Genomic DNA, 12,322 nt, shown 5'->3' on the forward strand with positions numbered 1-12,322 from the left:
ATACAGTAACTTCAGCCTATATTCCATTAAACCTGAAAAACAAAATTTAGCTACGTTTGGTTTTTTTTAAATCTTTATTACAACCATGCAATACAATAAAACACACCAAAAGACAATACATGGTAATTTTTAGTTTTCACTCCTCCCACTACCCCCTTCCCCCTTCCCAATCAAAGAATACAAAACAAATAGACCAGATCACACATGTTGATTTACATTTGTATTTTCAAGCAATCCATTCCCCATCCCTCCTAGAAAAAAAGGGCCCCCCCAAAAAAACTCAACAGAAGAGTATGGAAACCGTGATTCTAAACCCAAGTGGTATAGCCATGAAAGAAGAAATGATTTCCTTCATTCTGATCAGCTAAATTTTGCCCATCTGTCCTTTACCATCAATTCAATATAAGGGCAATTCTATAAATGGGTGCCCATATTTACACACCCATTGTGCACATAAATTTACAGGATGCTAGCAGTTATGCATATAAGTATGTAATTAACTGTGGGAGTGCCAGCACTGTGTGCATAAATGCTACTCTGTAAGGGCACAAGCATAAGTGACAAAGGGGGGTAATTCTATAAATAAATACAGTACAGTCTTGATTATTCAACGTAAACAAGACCCAGCCATTGTCGGATAAGTGAAAAGTAGGATAATATGGAAAACAATGGCAACCCCTTAAAACATACATGGAAAACATACTTTATGCATAAAGAACAGGCATAGGGTATCTGTTTTTAAAATACGGCACTGATACAGACATTCAAATATTTGAAAGGTATTAATCCGCAAACAAACCTTTTCCAGAGACAGGAAGGTGGTAGAACTAGAGGACATGAACTGAGGTTGAAGGGGGGCAGACTCAGGAATAATGTCAAGAATAATGCACTGAGGAAAAGGATGTTAACAAGTGGTGTATCGCAGGGGTCGGTCCTTGGGACGGCTCTTTTTAACATCTTTGTGAGTGATATTATGAAGGGCTATCTGGTAAAGTTTGTCTCTTTGCGGATGATACCAAACTCTTTAATAGGGTGGACACTCAGGAAGGTGTGGACAGCATGAGGAAGGATCTGGCGAAGGTTGAAGAATGGTCCAAAAATTGGCAACTAAGATGTAATGCTAAGAAATGCAGGGTCATGCGCTTGAGTCACAAAAACCCGAGGGAACAGTACAGTATAGGGGGTGAAGAACTTCTGTGTACAAAAGAAGAGTGGAACTTGAGGTGATCGTGTCTGATGACCTTAAGGCAGCCATAAGGTAGAAAAGGCAACACTCAAAGCTCGGGTGCATAAGGAGAGGAATGAGCAGCAGAAAAAAAAAGAGGTGATAGTGACCTTATACAAGTCTCTGGTGAGGCCCCATTTAGAATACTGTGCGCAATTCTGGAGACCGCACTTACAGAAAGATATAAACAGGATGGAGTCGGTACAGAGGGTGGCTCCAAATGTGTCAGCGGTCTTGGTCATAAATCCTATAGGGACAGGCTCATGAACCTCAACATGTATACGATGGAGGAGAGGCGGGAGAGAGGGGATATGACAGAGATGTTTAAATACCTCAGTAGTGTTCACGTATAGAAGGCAAGTCTTTTTCAAATGAAGGAAACCTCTGGAATGACAGGGCATAAGATGAAGTTAAGAGGGAACAGGCTTAGGATGAATTTGAGGAAATATTCTTTCATGGAAACGGTGGTGGATGCGTGAAGTGGCCTCCTGATGGAGGTCATGGAGTTGAAGACTGTGTCAGAGTTTAAGAAGGCGTGGGACAGACACTTGAGATGTCTTCGGAAAAGGAGGAGTTTCTATAATCGCAGGTTACTGAAGATGGGCAGACTGGATGGGCCATACGGCCCTTTTCTGCCATCATGTTTCTATTTTTCTAAGTAATTTTTCATGGAGAGGGTGGTAGATACTTGGAATATCCTCCAGCAGGAGGTGGTGGAGATGAAAATGGTAAGATAATTCAAAAATGTATGGGAAAAACTGAAAGAAATTCTGTTTAGAAGGAATGTATCAACAGAAGCTTAGCTGAGATTGGGCAACACCTGTAATTGGGAAGCAAAGCCAGTGCTGAGCAGACTTTTACGCCTGTGCCCTGAAAATGGCAAGGACAAATCATATAAAGCATCACATACCATGTGTAATGACTTTACCTTGTTGGGCAGACAGATGAACCCTACAGGTGTTTATCTTTAATCATCTACTATGTTATTATGCTATTGTTTATTGACACTAAACAGCTAAGCTGGAAAACAGGAAGAGAACCTGCGCATATCTTAACAGCAACGCAATGACGTCACTGGGGGTGGTCTGTTGGATATGCCAGAAGGTCAGATTAGCAAAGGTCGAATAATCAAGACTGAATTGTAGCGCTCAAAATGGGCGCCAAGCTCTATTCCCGCACCTAACTTTGGGTGCAAGACTTACGCCTGCTGAAACCTGGTGTAAATGCTGATGCCCAAAATAGGTGCACTTACATGGTATTCACTAATTACACACATAACTTTTCTGAATGCCTCCAACACATCCATGCCCCCTTTTGGAATACACGCTATAGGAGTAAGGCACCCTGCCTTATAAACTACCATAGTGTGCAGCCAAATGCAAGCGCAAATTTTAACAAGTTCCAATTAAATCATTGGTTGTTGGCACTCAATTATTGATGGTTAACAGTCCGTTAACCAATTAATCTGCACACAGATTTCAGCAATGTGCCCAAATTTGGTTGCCATATATAGAATCCAGGGATAGTGAATAGATCAAAGGGGGAGGTGATTACACATGGGCAGGCAATGGACAGGGCTCCCCACTTAAAAGCATAACTTACAAAACTTCCGCACACTACTGAAGACCCATCTCTTTGAAAGAGCATACCAAAATCAACCCAAGTGAATATGCACAACTCGCCTATTTAATTTTAGAACTGTCTCCTAAAATCTGCTTGTATACTACTACTTTGCTTTTATCATCATGCTGACCAAGAACATGCAATACTAAATGTTTATTACTAACATTCTTCCACTACTCATGATGTATTGTAAGCCACTTTGAGCCTGCAAAGAGGTGGGATAAGGTGGGCTACAAATGCAACAAATAAATAAATAAAATACCGTAAGTTCTGCACATCCCACCACATTATGCAACTGCAGTTATGCAAGTTCTACGGCTGCTAAACATACGGGTGTGTAAATGTAAGGTGTGCCAATGCTGGGCTAGTCTAGTATTCTATAATGTAACCTGGGTGCCCAGATGCCATTATAGAATAGACTCTCACTACACATCCACAGGGCCCCAAATGGAGATGCGCAGTTATAGAATTGTCCTCTATCCTCAATCTATAACAGGTCGAAAATTATAGCATATTAGCAGTTATGCACCTGTTACCAGTACGCATGTTAAGTGCTGGCTGGGCTCTAAGTAGTATTCTATCATTTTAGCATGCACTCGCTAACCCCCAAATTCGATATATGGCGCCTTAACCTGTGTGCTCTAATTTGGCTATACAGCCAAATTGCGAGCACAACTTAATTGAGTAACCAGCCAATCAGTGCCAAAAACTGGTACTTAACAACCAATTAGCGGCACTAATTGGCTTTAATTAGAATGTACATGCACAACTTTGGACTGCTTGCACGTTCAGTGAATCATTTAGGAACACTTTTGTGAACACTGAGGCAGGCATCCTGTGATGCTGAAACACGACTGTGTCGGGTCCCCTTTTATCCAAGCAATAAATAAAGCATCCTTCAAGCACCATCTCCTGTGTTGGATTGTCCTTTGGCCAGCCTCTACCCGTTTCTTTGGAAACCCCATAGCCTGTGACTTTTTCTGCTGAATTATTTATAAGTGTAATTCTGCACTCCACCACTAGGGGGTTTGTTACACAGAGAATCAGAGAGAGTGCACATACAAGAGTTATGTGTCTGGGTAGAAACAGCAATGGGGTAACATGATCTTTTCTCCTAGTTTTTGTAGAAGGAGAAGAGAAAGCAAGCCCAACTAGCACCATCAGAAACAGGGCAAGAGTCTAGAGGAGATTATCAGAGATATTAGATTGCAGGTGCCAGGGCTATCCCAAAAAACAGTGGGAAACCTTAAAACAGAGCCAGTCAATCCTTTTGTGACCATGCCCCCCAAAGTCATGACTCCGCATTGAGCCTGCCATGAGTGGGAAAGCGCGGAGTAAAAAATAAAAAATGCCTCCGTTTTGGCTCCCAACTCAGTTTGGGAAGTTCTGCCCTAGAACTTTCTCTAAGTGGGGATATAACATTATAATTTAAAGATTCATCCCCCAGGAAGCATATACTGTGTTAAAAGTGTCACTGCTGAAGTTTTATTTCACTAAACTTTACTTTTGTTTTAACACCAGCTGCTGCATGGAGAGTGATTATTTCAGACTGTGAGAGAGTTCTAACATCCGAAAGTCCCCAAGTGCTACTCCCCCACCCCAATCAGAACAAAGCAAAGAACTGTACTGCATTATATCAGGCCCAAGAGATCCTGCTTTTCCATAGTGAGGCCATGGAAGTGGATCTACATTTAACTTTGACCCAATGAAAAAAAAATAGCTCTCAAAAGCTACTTAGAAATGTATTTAGTCCATGTGCAGCTTACTTTCTGGCCTTATTTCTACTTCTTCAAAAACAGAATCACTGTGAAATCAAATATTCTGCTGATCAGTCATTCTCAGTCAAATATTATCTAATACATCCTCCATGCTGGGCACTAAATAACAATTCATCTCTTTTTACAGGTTCCTTCTCTTGAATCTTGATTACCAGAGCCACCTAAACAGTCCTGACAATTCAAAACATTGCACTACTACGTGATTTATCACTGTATGAAGCCAGCAATTTACTGATATACTAAATTGCATACGCTAAATTTACTGCTAAGTAACTCGAACATTTCCCAATGCACTGTAAATGGAAACATTATTTCAGTCTGTGAATAGGATGCTGTTATGTATCAATGTTCCCTATGTGATCACTCCTAGGTAGTGTAACTGAACAGTACTAGAGTAGTTAATACACAGAAGTATGAGCCTAGAGTCTAAATGAATGTTGTACAGACAGGTAATAAGTTTGGTCAAATATCAGATCTACTTTTACAAACAACAAGATCAGCACGAACTTACCTAAATCTCCACTACCCAAGTACTAAAGGACTCAAATACAAATCAACTTATGCGTCCAGCTTTTCTTACTTAAGCGCACAACTATGGAACGACCATCTAAGTTTCCGGAAAGAACTAAAAACAAACCTGTTCAAAAAGGCATACCCCACCGACCCAACATAAAAACCTAAGTTCCTGCAACACTGCAAAACCAAAGACTGTAATGGACATACCTTAACCCTCATCCCCCCTCCCTAACTTCCCCAATGTATCTACGAAACATGAACCTTCTTTTACCAAAATAACACCTGTATTTGTTCATACAGCAACTGGAGAACGCCGTTGCAGTACCATGTAAGCCACATTGAGCCTGCAAATAGGTGGGAAAATGTGGGATACAAATGAAACAAATAAATAAAAATATTGTGCTCGCCCCACAAACAGCAGAAGACATTAATTATTGTTTTTCTCCGCTCAGCAAGCTGACTGGCACATCGCTGTCAGGAGGACCAAGGGAACCACTATCCCCAGATCTGAGCATTTGGGATACATGGCTCCCTTCACTCTTTCATTTTCCAGATTTTTCTTTTTTTACCACCAGCCTTCAGCTATGTCTATGCTTTCTTAATTTTCCCTGACAAAATCATAGCCACCAATCACAGAGCCTTTTCTGCTCTTTCTGCAGATTATGATATGTAGAATGCTCAATTTGTAGCCTGAGTTCACATATTTCCTACTGATACAGCTCTGGCGATCCAGTCTCAATGTAACTGGGTATCTTCTGTTTGTAAAATAAGGGATTTTTTTTTTTTTTTTTTTACTTCTGCTTGTTCACCAATAGCGTCAAAAGATGCCCTGAGTGTCTTGGGAGGCGAGGTAAAGAATGAAATCAATGAAATGAAATGTTGGTTGACAATCACTAGCACAATATTCAATTAACAATTTGGGATCCTTTTACTAAGGTGCACTAATGGATTTAGTGCGTACTAAATGCTAAGAAGCCCATACAGTGGTGGAAATAAGTATTTGATCCCTTGCTGATTTTGTAAGTTTGCCCACTGACAAAGACATGAGCAGCCCATAATTGAAGGGTAGGTTATTGGTAACAGTGAGAGATAGCACATCACAAATTAAATCCGGAAAATCACATTGTGGAAAGTATATGAATTTATTTGCATTCTGCAGAGGGAAATAAGTATTTAATCCCTCTGGCAAACAAGACCTAATACTTGGTGGCAAAACCCTTGTTGGCAAGCACAGCGGTCAGACGTCTTCTGTAGTTGATGATGAGGTTTGCACACATGTCAGGAGGAATTTTGGTCCACTCCTCTTTGCAGATCATCTCTAAATCATTAAGAGTTCTGGGCTGTCACTTGGCAACTCGCAGCTTCAGCTCCCTCCATAAGTTTTCAATGGGATTAAGGTCTGGTGACTGGCTAGGCCACTCCATGACCCTAATGTGCTTCTTCCTGAGCCACTCCTTTGTTGCCTTGGCTGTATGTTTTGGGTCATTGTCGTGCTGGAAGACCCAGCCACGACCCATTTTTAAGGCCCTGGTGGAGGGAAGGAGGTTGTCACTCAGAATTGTACGGTACATGGCCCCATCCATTCTCCCATTGATGCGGTGAAGTAGTCCTGTGCCCTTAGCAGAGAAACACCCCCAAAACATAACATTTCCACCTCCATGCTTGACAGTGGGGACGGTGTTCTTTGGGTCATAGGCAGCATTTCTCTTCCTCCAAACACGGCGAGTTGAGTTCATGCCAAAGAGCTCAATTTTTGTCTCATCTGACCACAGCACCTTCTCCCAATCACTCTCGGCATCATCCAGGTGTTCACTGGCAAACTTCAGACGGGCCGTCACATGTGCCTTCCGGAGCAAGGGGACCTTGCGGGCACTGCAGGATTGCAATCCGTTATGTCGTAATGTGTTACCAATGGTTTTCGTGGTGACAGTGGTCCCAGCTGCCTTGAGATCATTGACAAGTTCCCCCCTTGTAGTTGTAGGCTGATTTCTAACCTTCCTCATGATCAAGGATACCCCACGAGGTGAGATTTTGCGTGGAGCCCCAGATCTTTGTCGATTGACAGTCATTTTGTACTTCTTCCATTTTCTTACTATGGCACCAACAGTTGTCTCCTTCTCGCCCAGCGTCTTACTGATGGTTTTGTAGCCCATTCCAGCCTTGTGCAGGTGTATGATCTTGTCCCTGACATCCTTAGACAGCTCCTTGCTCTTGGCCATTTTGTAGAGGTTAGAGTCTGACTGATTCACTGAGTCTGTGGACAGGTGTCTTTCATACAGGTGACCATTGCCGACAGCTGTCTGTCATGCAGGTAACGAGTTGATTTGGAGCATCTACCTGGTCTGTAGGGGCCAGATCTCTTACTGGTTGGTGGGGGATCAAATACTTATTTCCCTCTGCAGAATGCAAATAAATTCATATACTTTCCACAATGTGATTTTCCGGATTTAATTTGTGATGTGCTATCTCTCACTGTTACCAATAACCTACCCTTCAATTATGGGCTGCTCATGTCTTTGTCAGTGGGCAAACTTACAAAATCAGCAAGGGATCAAATACTTATTTCCCCCACTGTAGGTATAAAGAAGGCTTCTTAGCTTTTACCCCAGGATTCTATGTATCGCACCTTAATTTCCACATGGAAATTTAAGCATATTATATAACGGTATGTGTAACTTAATTGGTTAACTAGCTAATCAGCACCTACAATTGGATTTTAACAAGCAATTATCAGCACTAATTGGCATTAAGATTTACGTGCACAACTCGCTAAGTTTATTCTGTAATGTGATGCACTTAAATTCTAAGTCGCACAGTTGAAAAAGGGGCATGGCCATGGGCAGGGCTTGGGCGTTTCTAAAATCTATGCGCTTTGTTATAGAATACACCTGCTCTGCGCTTAATTTAGGTGTCGGGATTTATACCAAGTAAAGCATGGCATAAGCGGCCATGACTAAATTTGGTTGCGTGGAGAGGCGCTTGGCGTATTCTATATACCACATGGAAATTTAAACCTATTTTATAAAATATAGCTGTGCTTTACAGAATATGCTAAGGTGTATTTTTTTCTGCGCAGAATTTTTAGGCGCCATATAAAGAATCTAGCCCTTAGCACACACTAAGAGTCCTGTTTACTAAGCCGCATTGTAGGCATCCTATCGTTTTTAGCGCGTGCTAATGCTATAGACACCCATAGAGCAGCAGCGTGTGCTAACTTTTAGCGCACGCTAAAAACAATAGCACACCTTAGAGTAAACAGGGCCCTAAATGCTTTAGCGCACCCATTTGTTTTCAATGTCAGAAACAATTCAGGCAGAACAAAGGCATTAAACTATTTTAAAAACGTTTTTCCTCTTTTGTCAAACAGAGGGGGCCCTTAGAATCATTTACATTACGCATTTTAAACAAATGGATTTTGCAGTAGATTTAGTTTTTCACATTACCTTAAGAGCCACAGGAAAATCTTTAAAACTTTTTCCAATATCCTTCTTGTCAATGATATTCTCACTCCCGTTGCTGTGCGCCTGAGACACTTTTTCCGCCTGTACTTTTGCTGTGCCTGCACAACCAGAAAAATGTTCAGTGAAACCCAGAATAAACTCTTCAGTCAGCATGTACAGCACTGTAACGTACACACATAGCTTCAATGTGAATACCATCAACTTCTACAACAAGACAGAAGACTCAGACCAAGCACTGAGTTCACTATAACCACCCAGTACTACAGAGAATGGTCTGCTTAAAGATGGGAACACTCTCTGACTACCTTGCACATTACCAGCTAGTGTGTTAAATTGGAGGAGTAGTCTAATAGTTAGTGCAGTGAGCTTTGATCCTGGCAACCTGGGTTCGACTCCCCCTGCAGCTCCTTGTGACTTTGGGCAAGTCACTTAACCCTCCATTGCCCCAGGTACAAAAAACAGATTGTGAGCCCCCTAGGGACAGAAAAAGTACCCATATATAATTTGTACAGCGCTACGTACGTCTAGTAGCGCTATAGAAATGATTAGTATCAATAGTAGTATTACCAGCTCTTCTGAAAAATCTGACAGGCTCAAGGATCAGTATTCCATGAAATTAAGTTGCCTTAAAAACTTAGGGGGCGATATTCAAAGCAATTTAAACAGCCAGGAGAGGCTCTTGGCCATTTCAATCACTTGTGCAGGGCTATCTGAGGATATTCAGTGGCACTTAACAGAATAGTGCCAATGACTATGCTAAAACCGGCTAGTTTCTGGCCAGTCTGGGAGTGGAGTTTGGCTAAGTTTCCATTCCACCTTGTTAGTGGAAATTTTCAGTCTGCTACCATAAAGCTAAGACAGCAAACACCTGTCCAAACTTTAAGCAAGTTAACCAGGCACCAGTCTGAATATCGGCCAGTACCCAGTTAATTTCCGGGTCAGCGGTCATACCCAGATATTCAATGTCGGGAGCTGCACATGCCCCTGGCCCAGGGTTAGTTAAGCCCACAGCCAGGAGCGGCTTACCAGGCACTTATATATTTGCATGAGCTTTTCCGGGTTGTGGTTTGAGGGGTGGCTAGTCAGTTTGCCTATGAAGCTGTTTGTTAAAGTTCTCATCTTGCCTGTATTTTTTCCCTCTTTCCCATCATGATTACTGGTGTTCTTTTCTTGGTTTGTTATTTATTATAAATGAATTGTAAACTACTTGGATGTGATTATTAAATGTGATATACCACAAGAATGAAAAAGCTCACCGAGTATAGCCTCATTTATAATGGTGGTGTACTGTCACACTGCCAAGGCCTACTGATGCACACAGTACAGATGAAAGAGAGACTTCTGCATTCTCCTGAAAGGGACAGAAGCCAACAGAAACCCCAGGCTTTCAATTCTACAAACAATCCCTCTCTCCACAGAAACTACCACACCAATGAATGTGGAGCAGAACTAGGCCATTTCCCATTGCTACAGTACTAAACAAACAAAAAAAAAGAGTATACAGATTCTGGTGACATCTCAGTAGTAGCAACACAAACTCCACTATTAGGCACTTTGGGACATTTCACAAAGTCCCACAAAGAATGTACTTAGCACCACTATACCAAAACAGCATTAACTCCCGGGATTCAAACAGTGATAATCTTAACTACGAAAAGGCAGCCATGTACATTTATTTATTACTAGTAAAAAAGGCCCGTTTCTGACACAAATGAAATGGGTACTAGCAAGGTTTTCCTCGGCTCCCCTGCAGCGACCCTCCTCTCCCCCTGCGCCACTGCAGCCACCCATGTCCAGTGAACCTCCTCTCTCCCCTGCCCCACCCTCCTGCCACCCATGTCCAGCAACCCTCCTCTCTCCCCTGCCCCCCTTCCAGCCACCCATGTCCAGCAACCCCCTGCCCCCCCTGAAGCCACCCATGTCCAGCGACCCTCCTCTCGCCCCTGCCCCCCTCCAGCCACCCATGTCCAGCGACCCTCCTCTGGACATGGATCAGCTGTGAGGCATGTTTTTTCCCCCGGGTTCTGAAGTTGGCATCATAATGGCTATGGTGATGTCAGCCTGATCTACGGAATGAGCCACGGTCCCAGGCAGTTGGAGGTGAGAATTATTATATAGGATTAGGATTTATTACAATGCTACAAGTGGTGCTAGAATACCAATAAACTAGCTACTGGAGACTGTCTGAGCTACTTGATAGATCAAGTGGAGTTTAAAGATTTTAGAAGAAATAGAATATCAAAATATTCTTCTCCTTTTGCAGTCCCTTCTCCTAAGGGGATAGAAAGATTTGGTTTATTTAAGCAGTTGATGATGTTCCAGGTGCCTAATATTTGGAACACATTTGCTTTAAAATTGGAAATTTGAAAAGTTATGATAGTTTTTTGGAAACTTCTGAAGACTACTTTTTAAAAGATTTGTTAGTTATTTCTCCTTTTTTACTTAGATGGTATAATTGTAATTCCAGAGGTTTGTCCCTGTTTTTTGCTCTATATTTTATTGTAAACCGCCTAGAATTTACAAGTCAGGCGGTCTAGAAATTCAATGTAATGTAATATATATTGTAAATAATCCCTGCTTGATTGCTGCAGATCCTTGCAGAACCTATATGTTGACAGAATTCCTCACCTTGGTCCACATGCAAAACAAAGGCGGATCACCACCAAATATAGAATAAGGAACCACAAATTAAAAGCAAAAACATATAGACAAAACATGAACTGAAAACCACAGAAACATGTAGACAAAACAAATTGAAAACCACAAGTCACTCTGCACGATTCATAATACTGGGGACAGGATGCTGGGCTCGATGGACCTTTGGTCTTTTCTCAGTATGGCATTACTTATGTACTTATGGAGAAGCAGAAATACAATATGCAACAACTTTTCCCAAAGCTGATGGAAAAAAATCAGAGGTCTCTCACAAAAGTAAGGCTGCCAACTGAATCCAGATTCAAGGACAAGGTTGATGCAGTCCTGGGTTTAGCCCCTTGCATGTAGGGACTTGTAGTTCAGATTTCCCGCCTATCACATTCCCTACGAAAAGACTACAAGTCCCATCATGCAATGGGGTAAACCCAGAACTGCTTCAACCCTGTCCTACGAATCTGGATCCAGTTGGCAGCCTTACACAGAACATAAACAAGAAAACCTCCATATAATCCCGGGGAAAACAGCAGCTAGAACAGCAAACTACAGTGTATCCTTCCACAAGCCCAGAAATGGAATTTGACCAAGGTAATGCCATACATCACCAGAATCCTAGAACCATCCTCGTAGTTCTTTTGCACTTTATAATTCTTCTCTTTTACCATCAAAATTAGATCCTCCATCTAAGACTCCAAGAAATTAAATTTCCATACAAAGTTACTGCACCTATTTTTAACTTCATTACTACCTTATGTGATGCAATTATTAACACTGCGATGGCACGATACGGTCAGAAGCTATTGCTCCTACAGGAAGAAAAGTGACACACGGCATAAATTTAGCATAAACCACCAATAAAATGCATCTGGGCAGAAAAAACAACACTATATCACAGGAACTATATCCTATATCCTACAGCCCGATATTGAATTTTATGCAGCCCACAAGACCATGGGAACTATAAATGAACTTCCAACAAAAATACACTTATTTGAGCAATGTATAACGTTAACTTTTCAATCTGTAGGTGCCACTGCTTTCATGAGCTTTGAACGATGAACAGATGA

The 12,322-nt window shown here is 41.8% G+C and overlaps 1 protein-coding gene across 1 annotated transcript in view; it reads right to left on the reverse strand.

Annotated features, from left to right (window-relative positions):
• Positions 1 to 12,322, reverse strand: part of SLCO4C1 (solute carrier organic anion transporter family member 4C1) — a 174,391-nt gene that overhangs the window by 42,289 nt on the left and 119,780 nt on the right. The window contains exon 6 of the mRNA XM_030193420.1: positions 8,586 to 8,701. Within this exon, the coding sequence (XP_030049280.1) occupies positions 8,586 to 8,701 (116 nt within the window). The remainder of the gene's footprint in view (positions 1 to 8,585; positions 8,702 to 12,322) is intronic.

Source organism: Microcaecilia unicolor, chromosome 2 (genome assembly GCF_901765095.1).
Source record: "Microcaecilia unicolor chromosome 2, aMicUni1.1, whole genome shotgun sequence".
Lineage (NCBI taxonomy): Eukaryota > Metazoa > Chordata > Amphibia > Gymnophiona > Siphonopidae > Microcaecilia > Microcaecilia unicolor.